General features: G+C 54.2%; 1 protein-coding gene across 4 annotated transcripts in view; it reads left to right on the top strand.

Annotated features, from left to right (window-relative positions):
* The window catches only part of Stpg1 (sperm tail PG-rich repeat containing 1), a 40,969-nt gene that overhangs the window by 12,631 nt on the left and 10,455 nt on the right, over positions 1-17,883 (top strand). For 3 of the 4 annotated variants that reach the window (XM_013365117.4, XM_078025607.1, XM_078025608.1), the window contains 3 exons: positions 5,480-5,581; positions 9,021-9,191; positions 14,856-14,964. In XM_013365117.4, coding sequence (XP_013220571.1) covers positions 5,579-5,581; positions 9,021-9,191; positions 14,856-14,964 — 283 coding nt within the window. In that variant the 5' untranslated portion in view covers positions 5,480-5,578. The remainder of the gene's footprint in view (positions 1-5,479; positions 5,582-9,020; positions 9,192-14,855; positions 14,965-17,883) is intronic. The other variant, XM_078025609.1, reaches the window with a different exon arrangement.

Here is a 17,883-nt window from a genome sequence, read left to right as displayed (position 1 = left end):
ATTTTAAGAAGCAAACAATAAGGAATATTGTGCACACCCCACCCCCACCCCACACCCGCATATTTTTTAAAATCACTTGTAGATTTCCCCAAAGAGGATAAATATTTGCTCAGGCATTTTCTCTCCTTCCTAGTTTCTCTGGATCTCAGCTGCCAGGCCCTTCTCCGCTGCCATCTGGGTTCCCACGTGGCAGTGTCACCACACCATAATGTCCCTCTCCAGGGTGTTTGCAGCCCGGCCTCACCGCTGATTGATCCCTGCCATGTGTCAAATCCCTGCTAGGTTGTTCCTCTCCTCCGCAGAACAATGCTAACAGGGAGGGTTTATTATTTTAATTTAACAGAAGAGGAAACTGAGTCTTAGGGAGCTAGAGTGACCCGCCCAAGGTCACCACACACGCAGGGTTGGGCACAGAAGAGGCGCTCAATAAATATTTGCTGACTCAGCGTTGGAAGAATTAGCTCTCAGCCCAGGCCCAGCTCACTCCAAAGCCTCTTGCGCTTTCCACACTGCACCACGCCTGCTTTTGTGGCCTGCGAGGCCGTAAATTTGGCTGATGAAAGTCAGCATGTGTCTAAGAAAGGGCGCTGGCAACTAGAGCTCTGGCCAGGGCGAGATGTGAGTGATTGGGTCTGGAGACGCAGGTCCAGAGGCCTCAGAGGCCCGACGTTGATAAACTGTCATTTAAAACACTAGCATTTTCAGAACATTTTCTACCAAAGAAGCCAGGGTGGCAGCCAGCCAAAGCTACAGGCAGCATCAAACACAGAGACAGCGCGCTCAGAAGTCTGATCCCCACTTTTCAAATATGGTGACCCTACGTATTTGAACTTGATGTTGAAAGCATGGAGGTTAATGGAAAGGGCATGGGACCCACAGATCAGGCCCCCCGCCGTGTTCCATTCTGTCACTGGGTGCTGTCACACCAGCCGTGTGTCTTTTCTAGGCTTCAACTTCCTCATCGGAAACATAGAATTCAGGTCATATGTAGACACAGAAAATCAACGTAGCACTGGGAAGCTAAGGAGCTTGTAGAACATCACCCAATAATTTAGTGAGGCAATGCGAGTTAAAAGGCCTCCCCGCCCTCCTCAGGACAGGAACGTCCACACCCTGAGCCTGAGCTCATCCCTGGCCTGAATCCTCACCTCCCGCCGGGGCCCACTAGTGTGTCTGGAGCAGGGGAATGGCTGCCTCCCGAGGGCCCGCCTTCCTCCCCAGGCCAACTGTGCAAGGCTGTGGCCTCCTGGCCAGCTCACGGTCCCCAGGAGATAGCCGCTGGGGGCAGGAGTCCTTTGCAGGGCTTGGTGTCTGCACGGACAGTCTGTGCGGCTGGACCTTCTCTACCTGTGTGCAGCTGGGCTGGTCCTCTGCACTCAGGCTGGGCCCGCATGTCACCGAGCACAGCCTGGACCTGCTGGAAGTTTGCTCGCATTCCCCTTTTCATTCCCAATTCACCCTAGATGGAGGTCACCTTTTCCCAAGCTGTGTGGCCCTAAGGACGTGCTAAAGCACATCTGTGAACCAGAGAAAGCAAAGCTGAGGCTGCTGCCTCCTCTGTCCCTCCCTGGATTGCCCATGGGGTTCAGGAGCACTTAGAAAACCACAGGCCATGCCCCCGCCCTCCCCCCGCCTTGCCTCTGCAGGTTCGCAGGTGGTGAGGGACGTGTGTCCCAGAGAGGGCGTGTGTCCTGGGGAGATGCCAGCTCTCTTACCTGTTGGTCTGTGTTCTCTGCACTTCTTGGGCCACAGTCAGACTCAGTGGAAGCTCTCTCTCTCTCTCTCTCTCTCTCTCTCTGGCAGTACTGGGGATTGAACCCAGGACCTTGTGCATGGGAGGCACAAACTCTGAGCTAGATCCCCAGCCCCCTCAGTGGCAGCTCCGTAGCCTTGGGTGAAGTCAAGGGTGGATGGACACATTGTCCTGAGACCAGGAAACTAAGGCCTTTGTCAAAAGAAGCTCTTCCCGGGGAAACTTTGAACTTGCTGGCAATTTTGCCAGTAGATCAGCCGCAGGCCAGAGCTGCTCCCCCTCAGGCCTGGCCTCCCCCTGTTACACACCCCAGCCAGAGCGGCCCTGGTCCATCCACCTTGTGCTCACCTGAGAAACACCAGCTAGTCACTTCTAAGACAGCCCAGAGCCGGGCGGATCACCTTGCTGATCCAGTGGGGTCTTTGGTTCTGCAGAGCCTGCATTTTCCAAGCCAGAAGTTGGTTTGACCAACCAGTGATTTGATAAAAAGTCCTAATCGGACAGAATTTTAATATCGGACTGGATGAAAATGTGACTGGCTCTCAGCTCTGGAAGTCCTGCCATGTCCCTGCTCCCTCCCTCCCCTCCCTCTCTCCCCTCTCTGTGCCTAGTCTGAGGTCAGGGGACTATGGCTTGTCGTCCATCTTGGCACAGATGTGCCCATCCAGGAATTGAATGCTTCAAATGAGATTCAAAGTGCTTTTCAACCAAATGCTGCATGGAGGTACACTGGGTGAGACGATGGGGACACACCTGCCAGTCATTCTGCCAGTCCACCCTGCGGACCTCTGGCCCCCGGCAGGGTCCTGACTCCCCCAAGGCTCTTGCAGCCCTGTGAAGAGCAGCGATGGGGATGATGACTGTGGCCTCCATGCTCTGTCACTGTCCTGCCCCCTTCTCATGTCATGACTCCCGCCCCCAGGACACAGTCATGGGGACAATAGTTTGGCATCTGGCAGGGGCTCAGTGCAGCTCTCCAGAGCAGTCAGCAGAGCCCTGGTGACTGTGACTCTCTTCCCCCTTCGCTCCCCACGCCCATTTTCGTTGCTTTGTTTGTTTGGTTTTGCTTCTTGAGATGGTCCCAGCCAAGAAGCCAAGGGGTGGCCAAGTTCACACCCTCCCAACTTAACTCACCACTGTCACAAAACATTAGTCATCTGAACTGTCATCCCGCAGGGAAAGGCTCTGGATTTTTATCATCCGCCCAAAGAGCCACCCCCTCCAAGGAGTTGTGGGAGAAAACCTGGATCCCCCGAAGCTGGCTGTCACCTGAAGGTCACCCCGCTGTCCCCTCTGCAAGGAGCCTTTGCCAGTCCCTGTGGTTTAAATACTCCTGCCCTGGCCAAGTCTATTTTCAGCAGCTCGGCTCACAGGTGCCACGGGCCAGCTGCAGCCTACTGCTGCCGGGAGGCCTCTCCATGGACACTCATTAAGAGCAAAAGGGAGCACTGTTTCCTCCAGGCCCAGAGGTGACAGTCCTCTTCCTGCTTGCCCTGGGCTCAAGCCAGTTCGCAGTGTGGCAGAGTTAAAGTATGACTGAGGTCCAGTAGGGTCAGATTTCACAGATTAAAATACAGGCCTTCAGTTCCATTAGAGTGTGGGATGGCTATTTTATTAGTGTAAGTATGGCCCAAATGCTACATGGGATAAGCTTACACTAAAATAGCTATTGCGCGTTTATCTGAAATCCTGCCTGAGCTGGGCACAGTGGGTCGGCGCATCCTCCGTCCGCAGTTTGTGTTTCATCTAGCCACCCTGGCTCCCCAGGGACACGGGTGCTCAGAAAATTCTTGGGGAGAGAGATGTCAGGTGTGAGCAGAGGTGGTAGACTGGGACCTAGACATGTGGTTTTTGGGTCCCTTTTAAAAAAAATCATATATGTGTATTTAGATATAATACCTTTTATTTTATGTATTTATATTTTTCCGGTGCTGAAGATTGAACCCAGTGCCTCCCACATGCATTGATCCACAGCCCCAGCCCCTCTTCTGTCCCTAGTTTAAACCTAGAAGAGCCACACACTTCCTGCTGCAGCTTTTCCTAGATTCAGGGACTCGGGAAACTCAGTGGCATCCAAGGCCCAACACCTTGGATTTAGAGAGAGAAGCTAAGGCCCAAAGAGGTGACTTGTGCCAGGTCATGTAGCTGGTGGCCGCAGCATTTCCTCTGTGCCGAATGCTCTGACCCTTGCCCCGTGGCAGGTGGGCAGAGGAGGTGATTTATAGATAATGACAGTCCCCGGTGGACAGAAGGGGAGCTGACTGCAGGGACAGGAGCCGGCGAACCCAGACACCAGCGCCCAGGCTGAGGGTTGAGAGGACCTGGTGGTGGGCGCAGGTGTGGGGGCTGCAGGATGAGGAGGCGTTTCTCTAGGGAGCTGTTTGCAGGGTCAGCTCCCCCCCACGAGCGCTCCCTGGGTGTGGGGCACCGTCCCGATACCTTATAGCACTTGCTCATTTAATCCCCATTTTAAAGACGAGAAGACCCCAGGTCACGTGACTAGTAAATGTCAGAGCCAGGATTTGAACCCACACAGTCTCACCATGTTCTCAGTTCAACTAGATTTAACTCTTACCCACGGAACCAGACTAATGCTCTGATGAGATTGTGTAGGAAAGACGGGGAAAGTCACGGGGTCGGGAGTCAGGCATTGTGGTCTCGGTGCTGGTTAGCAGCGCTTGTCAGACCGGAAAGTCCTCGAAGGCCTCTTTCTGCCCGAGGAAGGTGGTCAGGGCAGGACGTAGCTGGGCGGCAGGGACTGGAGATGGCAAAATCCAAGTCTGGTGCCTGGGTTCAAATCCGGGGCCCAGCTCTTAGTAGCCATGGGCCCCCCTCCTCTGAACCCCACTTTCCTTAAATGTGGCTCTGATAGTGCGTCCACTGCCAGGGCCGGGTGAGGCGTAAAGGAGACAGCGCCACGCACATCACGCTGAGGGCAGGAACTGCCACTTAGGGCAGTGGGACCGTGGGCGAATTCACCTCCCTGTGCCTCGGAGTCTGTGGAATGGGGTGGTGCTGAGACCCAGACAAGCTTGGAAAAGCCCCGGCACCAAGTAGGTGCTCAGTAAACGCTTGCCACGGTGAAGCCTCCTCATCATTTGAGCCACTCGCCTGGCCAACTTCTGTCGATGACGTTTTCTTACGCCTGGTGACTAGCCTGGGAAATGGTGCAGCTGGACTGCTGTCCCACAGAAGTGGCCGCCTGGCTGCTGTGGCTCTGCTCCTGTCCCTGTCCAGCACAGCTGTGGCATTGAGCACCTGTCCCAGGAGCTGGCCTCCTTTTATCTGGGTTAGAAACGATCTCCCGTGGGAGGCAGGTCGCCCTGGTTTCTCTTCTCAAGGGCCCAGGAGGAAGCTGAGTCAGGAGGGTGTGGCGACGTGAAACCGTCCCCGTCCCCTTACCCAAGCCATACCCGGGACCTGCACACCGGCCTCATCTGGTGTCCCTTTGTACCCTCATTTCTCTAATGACATGAAAAAACCCAACAACATTCTTTGGGAGTTCGATTCGGTGTGGTCCTTGGGAGTCCTGTCCCACGCTCGGTCGCTGAGAGAGACACAGGGCAAGTTGGGAAATGGTGCAGCTGGACTGCCGTCCCATTGAAGGGACATTTCTACCCGTCCCGTGGGGTGACAGTGAGGCCTGGTGTCAACAGATGCCACGTTGGCGGAAAAGCGCCCTGGAGCTGCTGCGACCTAATGCCGCTGCCTTCTCTTGGCTTCCAGGATGACATTCCGGGTCCTGGGTTCTACAACGTCATCCACAAGTCTCCTGTGTTCAACAGCGTCTCACTGTCCAAGAAGGGGACCTGCACCTTTCCCTCCATGGTGAGAGCCGTCCCCGGGGTGGGGGTCAGTCATTCCTTCCTGCGGCGTGGAGTCGGACCCTGGACACGGGGTCCTTCCTCTCCAGAGGCCTTGCTTCTAATTAGGAGAGGAAATGCCTCCCCAGATTGCACACAGGTAAATTGGGCCCAGTGTCAAAATAATTTTCTTTTTCCATTGTCACACGTAGCCAGAGGCACATCCAGACCCGATCGTCCAAACCAATGCTGCCGTCATCAAGCGGGCCAAGCCGGTGTCCTCCTGAGATTTTTAGGCATGACAGGAACACGTCACTCTTACCGTATTTTGTCCTCAGATCGAATTTGACCCCTTGCTTGTTCTAACTAGGTTGTTCAGATTATTGAGAAATCTGACAGAACCAAAAAGAAAGCAGGCAGCGGCCTGAGTCGTGATCCCTGCTTCTTCCTCCTCTTTTTTGTATGGTGTGGGATTTGTCTCTTTGTGGAGGTCTCTAGACGATCAAATGGAAGAATCGAACATGAAGAAGGGCCCGTGACCCTGGCCAGACCTGGGGAAGGTGTTCCTTTCCTGTTTTTCCTTTTTTCCCGCTGGCCACGCAACCCAGGACTTCACTCAGGGTCGGCCCTTGCGCTACCCCTAAGCCACATTCCAATTTATAATCATTTTTAAGAAAAGGACTGTCAGCCTTAAAAAGATTCATAAATTGGCAGGAAAAATAGATAGAGTGAGAGAAAGGACCAAACTGGGGCGAGACTGAGGTAGGAGAGGACAAAACCCATGTACCCTTTGTCCCTCCAGAGGTGATCCTAGTCTCTTGCATAGACGAGCTGTGATTCCTGACTTTAGAATTGACTTTTTTTAAACCACACGCAGGGACCATTCAGGACACGCTGACTGTAGCCACTGCTTATTGGAAGTCAAGTTTGGCAGAGTTGAACATTCAAGAAGCAGACCGCCTTGGGAGTTCACTCCCATTACTGAAGGGGCCAAGGACACACGTGTCCCCAGCTAGTCCACACACAGAAGGCCTCTACCTATTTTTCTGTCCCCACCCCAGGAAAAAGGCTCAAAAGCCATTGTCAAAAGAAGTGCCATCTTACAATGCCCTGGCACAGAGAGGGGACTTAAGAACTGATCCTGACTCAGTGGTGGAGCGCGATGTGACCTCCAGCACGTCACCCTTCGTGCCCTAGTTGTCTCATAAAAGTGGAGCCTCCCTGGAGGCGCCGGGCAGATTGCATGAGGGAAATGCTCTTTGAAACTGCAAAGCATCGTGAACAGGCTAAATGTTATGATTGTTGCCACCTGAGTCACGAACAGGACTTCCGGCAACACCTAGGTTTTCTCTCCCAGAACCTCTTCACAGGGAGGAGCTCTGCCCTTCTTCCTGGGTGCCAGGACGGGGACTGAATTGGAGAACAACATCCTGTAGGATTAACCTCCAGATGACAAGGCCGGGCCATCTGGGGGAGAGGGGCCCGCGGGTAGCTCTGAGATGATGGAATCTACTCAGGCCTTTCCAAGCGCAGAACCAAACCCTTTGGGGGCTCCCTTCTGTTGAAGGCAGACACCGAATTGTCCTCCCTTGGACGGTGGAGGGACTTTGCATTCATGTTTCCAAACACTTAAGTTCCTGCATCCTTGGGCAGAGGCCCCAGGTGTTGATGCCATCTGTCAGGTGTCCCTGCATCGGCCCAGGGACAATGCCGTCTGTCCACCCCTCTTGCAGTGACCCTCACATTGAGCACCTTCTCCACTTCCGGATCCCAAGGCTCTGAGGGAATTAGAGTAGCCCCCCCCCAGAGGAAGAGGGCCGCGGCCAGGAGGAGTGTGACTTATGGGTGAGGCTGACCCGAACCTCTGGGTCTATAAATTTTAGAAACTTCCTGGTCACCTGGAACGGCGACAGCCCGCCTTTCAAGGAGAAGACCTGTCATCTCTGGGTTCACAGGGTGTCAAGTGCCCCATTAATAGATTCCAAGTCTTTGTTCCAGAATTTCTCACAGGACTGGCTAGGAAGGCAAAGGACACAGGGGGCCTTTCTCCGTGCGCCGGCAGGAGTGACACCGGAGGAGTTAGTGCTGGAGAGAGGTTCCCCAATGCCAGTGTGTGGCCAGGTGGGAGACCGCAGCCCGCAGGTGACCCAGGGCTGTGGAGCGTGGGCGGGCAAGTCACTGTGCTCTGAAGCTAATCCCGTGACAACACCTTGGAAACTTTGCTGTACTGGGGATTTTTTAGAATAATTTTTTCCTCCAAATGAAAAACTAATGTCTTTTTAGCCAAAAAGATTCTACGATGGAATGAATTTGCAGTTAGTCAGGGACCGTGCCTCTTCACCTACTCTTTTTAGGTTGGGGGATAGGTGCAGGTCGGCCGCCTGGCTAAGACTGTCGGTCCCACCACTTAGCGGGCAGAAGTCCAATGTCCTCACCCGTAAAGTGGGGATGATCTTGGGATTCACTCCTCAGTGCAAGGTTCTTGGTAAACAATTGGCCAAATGCAAAGGATGGACCAGGCTATGGGGCCTGAACTTCAACACGTTCTTAGATCAGAAGGAGCCAGACTAGGCCCTGGCTGAGGACACTGCCACCTCTGGTGGTCCCTAGACCAGGCCTGGGCACCGCCACCACTGAGCACAGAGTGGGGTGGGCCGAGATGGAGGGCGGATGCCTTCCTCAGCTCCCCCCACTTCTGTGTTTGTGTTTATTGACCCCAGTCAGCCCGGGGGAAACCCAGGGCAGTGTTCTCAAGCTTTTAACCATAAAATTATGGGAAATGTTTTATCAGACTCCAATGCCATGCTGTGCCGGGGCAAAGCGATGTTATCGCTGAGTTTCTGTGGCTTTTGTCCCTGTTCATTTGACAAACATTGATTCTGTTTGTTTTTCAACTGAAAATAGTTTATCATGTCTCCATGAAAGGAACGGCCCTGGGTCGGTTGAAACAGCAGGAATATTAAAGGGTTCTAGGAAAGGCAGTGATGGGAGGGGTGGGGGCGTGGGTGGAGGCTGGCCTCCGCTACCTTGAAGACTCGAGAATCAGTTCCTGGAGAATCAGTTCCTCGCTCGGACCATTTAACCTAAGAAACAAGATGCAGGATTTACTCAGAGGGAAAGTCTCGGCCGGGGAGGAAAGTCTAAAACTTCCCATCATATAGATTACCCAACCGCCCATGAGTCAACCTTAACAGGATTGGGTGGAAATGCATTTATGGCAAAATTATTTTTGCCAAGTCCCAAACAGACGATGAATAATTTGGGTTAATTTACAGATGGAGAACGGGTCCAAACTCGCATTTTCCCAGGGCAGATCCTCAAAGCCTGAGGTCGATGGATCATCGTTACCCCGTGGTCTCCCTTTAGAAGGTGTTTTTAGATCCAGGACTGGGCACCATCCCTTTGATCTGTCCTTCAGGGCCACAGATGTGACAACGCTGATCCCTTTGGCTTCTTCCTCACAGAGCGTCCGCTTGGGCACCATCATTTCTAAATATCCCGCGGCGAATGCGTACACTATCCCATCAGATTTTATTTCGAAGAAAGACTTCAGTAATTCCTGTTCTAGCATGTTCCAGTTGCCAAGCTTCATGAAAGTTCTCAAATCCGAAACCCCCGCACCAAACCACTACAACGTAAGAACGTCGCACGTGTCTGCTGAGGGCGTGTGGACGAAGGGTCGGCTAAAGAGGGGAGGGTGGGCTCGGGGGGATGGCATGCGGTGCAGCTGGTGAGGACCGGATGCTAGAGAAGCCTGAGCAGCAGGGGGGTCAGGATGGAGCCGCAGGAAGACCTCTGCCCCGAGGGACACTGACTGCAATCCTCCCTGTCTGTCATCTGACTTTTCAGGGACACAGTTTCCTCACCTGTAGCCATGGGTACGTTCCTTAGCACTCTCCCTGCAGACAGTACGTTTACTGTTCAGATTCTTGTAGGGAATGTGAACCCCAGTCTTTCCAATTCAGAAGACTGTTTTGTTTTGTTGACACTGTGCTCCACCAGCTGTGGCCATGTTGGCAATGCCAGGCAGAATGGACCACGGGCACAGTGCATTCAGGAAGTTGGGTCCACACCTTGGCTCTGCCCGTCTCTAGGTGGCTCTGGGCAGGTCCCTTAACTTTTCAGGACTTAGTCGAATGATCTATTAAATGGGTGTATGTGTCCACCTCATAGCGCTAACACAAATATGAAATGAGATAGCCACGCTGGGTGTCTAGCACAGCACCTGGCCCCCAAGGGCCGCATGGTGCGTGGAGATGGGTGGGCTGGCCTTAGGCAGGTCCTTCTGCCCCCAGAGCTGCCATCTAGGGTGGCACTAATTAGACTTGCCCTACAGGGTTAGTACCAGGAACCAAAGAGACAACGAATGTGAGAGCACTGTGCCCCGTGTGGGCTGGGCATCGCACGGAGTGTTAATGGTATTTATTGTGCCACATTTCAAACTATTTTGGTCTAAGATTAATTCATTTTCAATTGTGATATTTATAACTCATATGCATTTTCTGACTGCAAAGATCCCGCCCATCTTCTGCGACTGATTCAGTCAATAATGATGTGCTCAAAGCAATACAGGTACCTTCTAGGCCAGCATGACCAGCAGAAATGCCATGGAGACCAGCTAGGTCATTTAAGATCTCCCAGTAGCCACACTGAGATAGAAGGAACAGGAGAAAATAACGTTCATCATGTGTTTTACTTAACACAGCATATCCGAAACATATCGTTTCAACTTCTAATCAATATATAAATTATTAATTAGGTATTTAAGGAAGATTCTTTTCTTACACCAAGTCTTGAAAATCCAGTGTATGAGCTGGGCATGGTGCCACAAACCTGTAATTCCAGGGACTAGGGAGGCTGAGGCAGGAGGATCCCGAGTTCCAGGCCAGCCTCAGCACCTTAGGGAGGCCCTAAACAACTGAGTGAGACCCTATCTCTAAATAAAAAAGGGCTGACGATGTGGCTCAGTGGTAAAGTGCCCCTGGGTTCAACAGTCCAGCGTATGTTTTATACTTGGCGCACATCTCAAGTTCAACTAGCCACATTTCCAGGGCAGTGGTCACATGTGGCCAGCAGCTGCTGTCCTGGGCAGCTTCTGCTGTAGGTCTTCCCCTGGGTAACTGGGAGTGAGGCTGGTGGCAGAGGTGAGGGTGGCAGGGGTGAGGATGGTGGCAGAGGTGAGGATGGTGGAGGTGAGGGTGGCAGAGGTGAGGATGGTGGCAGAGGTGAGGATGGTAGGGGTGAGGATGGTGGAGGTGAGGGTGGCGGAGGTAAGGGTGGCAGAGGTGAGGATGGTGGCAGAGGGGAGGGTGGCAGAGGTGAGGATGGTGGAGGTGAGGGTGGCGGAGGTGAGGGTGGCAGAGGTGAGGATGGTGGAAGTGAGGGTGGCAGAGGTGAGGATGGTGGCAGAGGTGAGGGTGGCGGAGGTGAGGGTGGCAGAGGTGAGGATGGTGGAGGTGAGGGTGGCAGAGGTGAGGATGGTGGCAGAGGTGAGGATGGTAGGGGTGAGGGTGGCAGAGGTGAGGATGGTGGAGGTGAGGATGGTGGAGGTGAGGGTGGCGGAGGTGAGGGTGGCGGAGGTGAGGGTGGCGGAGGTGAGGGTGGCAGAGGTGAGGGTGGTGGAGGTGAGGGTGGCGGAGGTGAGGGTGGCAGAGGTGAGGGTGGCGGAGGTGAGGGTGGCAGAGGTGAGGATGGTGGCAGAGGTGAGGGTGGCGGAGGTGAGGGTGGCAGAGGTGAGGATGGTGGAGGTGAGGGTGGCGGAGGTGAGGATGGTGGCAGAGGTGAGGATGGTAGGGGTGAGGGTGGCAGAGGTGAGGATGGTGGCAGAGGTGAAGGTGGTGGAGGTGAGGGTGGCGGAGGTGAGGGTGGCAGAGGTGAGGGTGGCGGAGGTGAGGGTGGCGGAGGTGAGGGTGGTGGAGGTGAGGGTGGTGGAGGTGAGGGTGGTGGAGGTGAGGATGGTGGCAGAGGTAAGGATGGTGGAGGTGAGGATGGTGGCAGAGGTGAGGATGGTGGAGGTGAGGGTGGTGGAGGTGAGGATGATGGAGGTGAGGATGGTGGAGGTGAGGATGGTGGAGGTGAGGGTGGTGGAGGTGAGGGTGGTGGAGGTGAGGGTGGTGGAGGTGAGGATGGTGGCAGAGGTGAGGATGGCGGAGGTGAGGGTGGTGGAGGTGAGGATGGTGGCAGAGGTGAGGGTGGCAGAGGTGAGGATGGTGGCAGAGGTGAGGGTGGCAGAGGTGAAGGTGGCGGAGGTGAGGATGGTGGCAGAGGTGAGGATGGTGGCAGAGGTGAGGATGTCGGAGGTGAGGATGGTGGCAGAGGTGAGGATGGCGGAGGTGAGGATGGTGGCAGAGGTGAGGGTGGTGGAGGTGAGGATGGTGGCAGAGGTGAGGATGGTGGCAGAGGTGAGGATGGTGGTCGAGGTGAGGATTGGTGGAGGTGAGGATGGTGGAGGTGAGGGTGGTGGAGGTGAGGGTGGTGGAGGTGAGGGTGGTGGAGGTGAGGGTGGTGAAGGTGAGGATGGTGGCAGAGGTGAGGATGGTGGAGGTGAGGGTGATGGAGGTGAGTGAGGGTGGTGGTGTGCTTTTCATGGACTGAGTGCTGATCAGGGAGTTTTGTATTTATCATATTTAAGACCCACAGAGTCCAGGAAATAAGTCATCCCCATCTTACAGAAGAGGAAGCCGAGGCTCAGCGCGGGGAAGGGAGTTGCTCAGAGGTGTCGTTTTCATGTCAGTGGGCGCGAGGGGAAGCTGGAAATAATCAGGGTCATGCTGTTGTGGCCCTGCCAGGCCTCTCTGCACGAATCCTGGGCTACACTGTGCCAGGCTGGTGACACTAGACTCCAGCAGGGAACTCAGATAAGAGCCAGTAAATGGCCAAGGTACTCGAGGTGTGGCCAGTCTTGAGAGAGACAGACGTGCAGCCTGAGAGAGTTCATGAGGGGCGGAAGGGTTGGCGTAGCATTCCTTCAGACTTGGTCAGAGATGGCTCAAAGGCTGAGGCCCAGGAATTGAAGGGAGGCCAGAGCTGAGGGAACAGCATGTGCAAAGGTCCGGGACAGCAAAGAACTTAGCCCACAAGGAACGACACGAAAGTCAAAGGCTCTTGTACTGTGAGTCAGGAGAAGGGAGAAAGCGGGTCAGTTTTTAGCCTGCCCTAGAGACCCGGTAGGGAGTCTGAACTTTGTTCTGCGTGTCCTAGGAGGACCGTGAGGGGGTGGGAAGTGTGGGGTGACTGGACTGAGCTCCTCCAGCTGCTCAGGGCGAATGACTGGTGTGGTTCTGGGTAGGTCCTGGACACCCGCAAGGAGACTGTTAAACTAACAGGGCGAGGACAAGGTGTGTCTAAGAAAGCTGTAAGGAAGGTGTGGCCACTGTGCCTTTGCCATCCGGAGGGGACCAGGTGACCTGGGAGACAAGCAGCCAGGACTGGTGTGGCTGAGGGTCCGGTGTCTCCCTGTCTGCCTGCTCCCCCGGGCCCAGCTGCACCTCTCCATGACATCAGAGGGGAAACCCCAGCCCTGCACAATGTCCACCTAGAAGCGGCCACTTCCCAAGTCAGAATTTCTTCTTTCTCCCAACAGATGCATCTCGGGCACAGGCTTTTGTTCATCATTAATTTAACAGGACTCTAAAATAACACGTGCCCACCATGAACCGTGTTCCAGCACTCTGGGGGACCCTTACAATTCCACGGCCCCAGGCCACCACTAGCTGTAATCTCCTCCTCTCCCGAGTCCCTTGTGGCTGCCTCCTGGGCTTCTCCACGTTGTGGATTCTGGCTGGGGCAATGCTCAGCGCCATTCTCCTTAAACCTGCTGAGTGTTTTCCTAGTCGCATGGGGAAATCGCCCTGCGACAGGGTGTAAAGAATGTTCCCCCTTCGGTGGCTTTCTGTCTGGGTGAAGAAAAAAACCGAAGCCGCTGTTTTGTTTGCAGGAAGCTTTTTTTCTGGCCAGGAGAACAATGGGGGAGTCAGGTGGCCCAGCAGAAGAGTAATCCTGTTAGCCACGGCTCAGCCCGGCTCTGCCTGGGCCGGGAGGGACCCCCACTTCTCCTCCCCAGGTGCCGTGTCATTCCCTCTGCCCTGGCGACCTGGTCCTCTTTCCTCCAGTCATTAGCCTGCCCATCTGGTCTCTTTGTTTGCCCTCTCTGCATGTGGCCTCGCCACCAGGACCCTGGGAAAAGCTAAATTCCTGCACCTTGGCCAACTCCAAATCGCAATGCCATCTGCATTTCTCGAGAAACATATTTATGACAGAGGAGTATCTAGAACAATCAGACCATCCGCCCCAGCAAATGGTTGCACACATTCAGCAAATATTCCCAGGGCTCACGGTACGGTTTTTATTGCGTCTGTTATCTAATGAGTTCAGGAGACCGACTGCAAACTGGCATTTAAAATATCTATGATTCATTGGTAGCAGAAGAATGATCTTAGATTGCTTTTTCTATTGTTTGGAGAGTTCTGAACACATTGGATGCTTCCAAATGTATATTGTGGGCATCAGACAAAATTCTTAATGTCTGGTCGGTCCAGAAAAGTCAGGGCAGGGATCACAATCGGAACCCTACGATCCTCCGTGCGCCCCACATGCTACATCTAAGAGAGGGACTGTTTGGACAGTGAGGAATGCAGCCAGGGATCAGGGTGGGGATGGGAAGCACTGAGTGTCCTGAAAACATTAAAAATAGCAGAAAATGAAATGAAAAGGGTTTGTATGTGTAGCACTATACTTTTTTTTTTTTTTTGGTACTGGGGATTGAACCCAGGGATGCTGAACCACTGAGCCACATCCTCAGCCCCCCCTCCCTTTTTGAAATTTTATTTAGAGACAGGGTCTCACTGAGCTACTTAGGGCCTCACTAAGTTGTTGAGGCTGGCTTTGAACTCAGGATCCTCCTGCCTCAGCCTCCCGAGCTGCTGGGATTACAGGTGTGCCGGACTAGCACCACATCTTCAAGAACTTTCCTATGGATGATTTCTGTTGACTGTCCCCCTCCCCTGATGATGCTCTGAGGCAGGTAGAGCAGGGATCATCTGTTCCCTTTTTCAGATGAGAAAGGTCAGGTTCAGAGAGGTTGAGCAGCTTGCACAGGGCCACATAGGCTGGGGGTCAGACCTAGAGCACTTGGGCTGGGAAACCAGTAAAGGCCCAGAGGGACCTTTTCAGCCTCTGTCAGGTCACTTTCTAATGAGGACACGGTCAAATATAATATTTTGTAATCAAGTTTGCCACTGTGCAGGCAAGAGGGCAGAGGCGTGGAGAAGGCAGGCCTTGGACACTGCCGTTCCCCGCAGGCCTCCATCTCTTGCTGCAAGCTAAAGAACAATGTCTCGGCCCGAGCTGGGTTCCTGTCCAAGACCGGGAGAGACTCCTTCACCACCACTGCCACAGGACCTCCCCCAGGTAGGCAGCGGCCTTGCTCTGGCCTGGCTGAGGGTCAGCGGCAGGGGAGTGACTGTGGACGGAGTGGGGGAGGGGAGGCGGGGGGTGGGCAGCAGGATCCCGGGCTAAATGAATAACGGAAGGGGGGGAGACCAGCGTCCCCTCCAGGAGGACTACACTGGCTCTGGAAGCGCCACCCCGACCCCAGCAGCTGTCCTGGCGTCCCCTTCCATGGCAGGTAGGTGGGCTTTGGGCAGCCAAGCGGGGAAGTGGCTTCCCCTTCAGCTGGGTGCAGATCCACCCACCCGGGTGCATCCAGGGCACGGAGGCGGGGACACAGAAGGAAAGATGGCACGTCCTGGTCCTTTGACAGCCTCGAGGTGCCTTTCCTCCTGAGCCTGGAGGCCGTGTTGTCACGGAGCAGTGGGAGCACGGGTGACGCTCTTGGGCTGACAGCCAGCTCCTTGCTGGGTTTCCCATGCAGCGCCCCCTGTCGCAGGCCCTCACCTGTCCCAGGCCCTCACCTGTCGCAGGCCCTACCTGTCACAGGCCCTACCTGTCGCAGGCCCTACCTGTCACAGGTGCATTGAGCCCTGTCTTGGGGTGAGGGAATGGTGGAGTGACATCCGGTGTCACCGGCCAGCAAACAGCAGGCTAAGCCCAGAGGACCTTAGAGGACCTTAGAGGACCCCACCTCCCCGTTATTCCGAGGTGCCTTCTGGATCGCCCAGATTCAGGACTCGGCCAGGGCCTGCCTGAAGCAGCCCTTGCTGGGGCCAAGGGGGCACAGAGCCCCTGTGGTCTGGGGCCTCCAGTGCCCTAGGCCACCCCGGGGGAGCCCCAGAGCTCCGAGGGGCGCGGGGAGGCGTGGCCGTGCCTCTGGCCTGGCAGGAGGGTGTGGAGGAAACTGCAGGTTCCACCAAACCCAGATTAAAGTTGCCATCCGTCTGCAGCGAGGAACAATCCAGCGCTAATTAGGAGGCTCAGCCTGGTGAAGCTCCCGCCTTGCGTCACCTCCCCGTGGGCACAGCCCCACCTTGCTGTTTACACAGAGGACCAGAGCTGGTGCTCCTGGGGCTTGGCCAGAGTCCCTGCCGGTGGCCCCGGGAACCAGCCATCTGGGCTTGCTTCCTTCCTTCAGGAGGGTCCCAAGGGCGCTCAGACCTTTAGAACACAGAGCTGCGGGGGGGGGGGGTTCTAGCACCTGCTGGGCACCCCCCCGGGAGCTGGGGGCTTTGCACTCCTTGTTACCCCGAGTGCTCCAGACCCAGGAGCTTGTGTTGGTGCACACTCGTGGGCTGCTTCTGCTCCTTCTCCATTTGACAGGGAAAAACGATGCCAGGACACAGGGGAGTGGCCCAGGGCCCCACAGCTGGTGGAAACGCAGGCCCCTTCAGCCTCATAGGCTACATTCAGACCACACCCCGCCCCGCCTTCCTGGCAGGTGGCTCTCTCTACCTTTTATTTTTTTGCTTTTTGATTTTTCATTATTTTCCACAGTTTAATATTGCTTTAAGATTTTTTTGTTAGAATGTGTGTGTGTGTGTGTGTACGTGCGTGCATGTGTGTGTGCATGTGTGAGAGATAAAAACAGAAATATGAGAGGAATGTACTAATATTAAAAATGTTGCTGACACTTAACTTTTTAAAATTTCAGCATATAACTTATTAAGTATATGTTTCATGTGGTAAAAATCCTTCCAAGAAGCCCCTCACAGGGGCACATGCCTACAAATCTCACCAACTTGGGAGGCTGAGGCAGGAGAATGGCAAATTCAAGGTCAGCCTCAAGATCTTTTCTCAAAATAAGAAAATTAAAAGGGCTGGAGATGTAGCTCAGTGGTAAGGCACTCCTGTGTTCAATCCCAGATTTAAAAAAAAAAATCCTTTCAAGACACCCTTCTTCCTGGCTGCATAGTGTTCCATAGTATGATGGGACCCTCAATGAAGGCACAAATACCCTCTTGTTAGAAATCCAGGTGGCTTAAAATTAATTGCTAATCCGCATCAAATGGCAGTGGCCATCCTTGTACTAATCGCTTGTGTACAATCAAGATTACTTCCTTATACAAAGAGCTTAAAGTGGAATTGCTAAGTCAAAAGGTATGTAAAATATTTAGGGTTTTTGATGTTTGTAACCAAAGTGCCCTGCAGGGTAATTTGTCCTCTTGCTTCACTGGGGCACCTGCTTTTCCTCCTTGGAGATGATGGGTTCAATCACACCTGGCTAATGCTCACTCTACTATTCCAGTGCTTTTGCAAAGGAAATGTAAATTTTATTTAAAACAATCGAGATCAGATTCACAGTGCCCGGAGAACTGGAGGCCACTCTCCCACCCTCCTGCCAACCACGGCTGTGCCCCACTCCACTTTTCTGGATTCTGCCCATTTTCACTGTGTGCGTAGATGCTGTGGCAGGGTGCGGACAGTGGGCCTGTGGGCCTGTTGACCAGCGTGTCCGTGTGGCGTTAGGAGAGTTTTATTCACACTGTCAGGGCTGCTGTCCCCTCAGCCGGGCCCTTGACCCGTTTTCCCCAGCCCAGACGTTCAGGCTGTTGATTCACTCACACTTTCTCATGAGGTGGCGGCTGTTGCTGGCTACCTCCTCCGACTGGAGCTTTTCCGTTCCACCAGGTAATTCCTTAACTTCTGAGCGCCGGGGCCTGGGCCAGCGAGTGCGGATGGCGCCCAGCCCCTTGCCCTTTGCAGGGCTCCTGGCAGCTGAGGAGATGCAGCCGCTGCCCTGCCCCCAGCTCAGGCCATCCTCTTCTCTGAAGTCTTGTGCCCAAATAAATTGGATTCTCTCACAGTGTCTTGAGATGGGCGTGGTGGGGAAGCCCGGGCTTTTGAGGCAGGTGGACTTTTCTCTCCATAATAGGGTTCAGTAAGTACTGTTACTGTGTAATATCTACAAAGCAACCACCAAAGTATTTATCTAGG

Source organism: Ictidomys tridecemlineatus, chromosome 11, assembly GCF_052094955.1.
Source record: "Ictidomys tridecemlineatus isolate mIctTri1 chromosome 11, mIctTri1.hap1, whole genome shotgun sequence".
NCBI classification, from domain to species: domain Eukaryota; kingdom Metazoa; phylum Chordata; class Mammalia; order Rodentia; family Sciuridae; genus Ictidomys; species Ictidomys tridecemlineatus.
The sequence above is the reverse complement of the archived record's forward strand: the minus strand, read 5'-3'. Positions and strand labels throughout refer to the sequence as shown.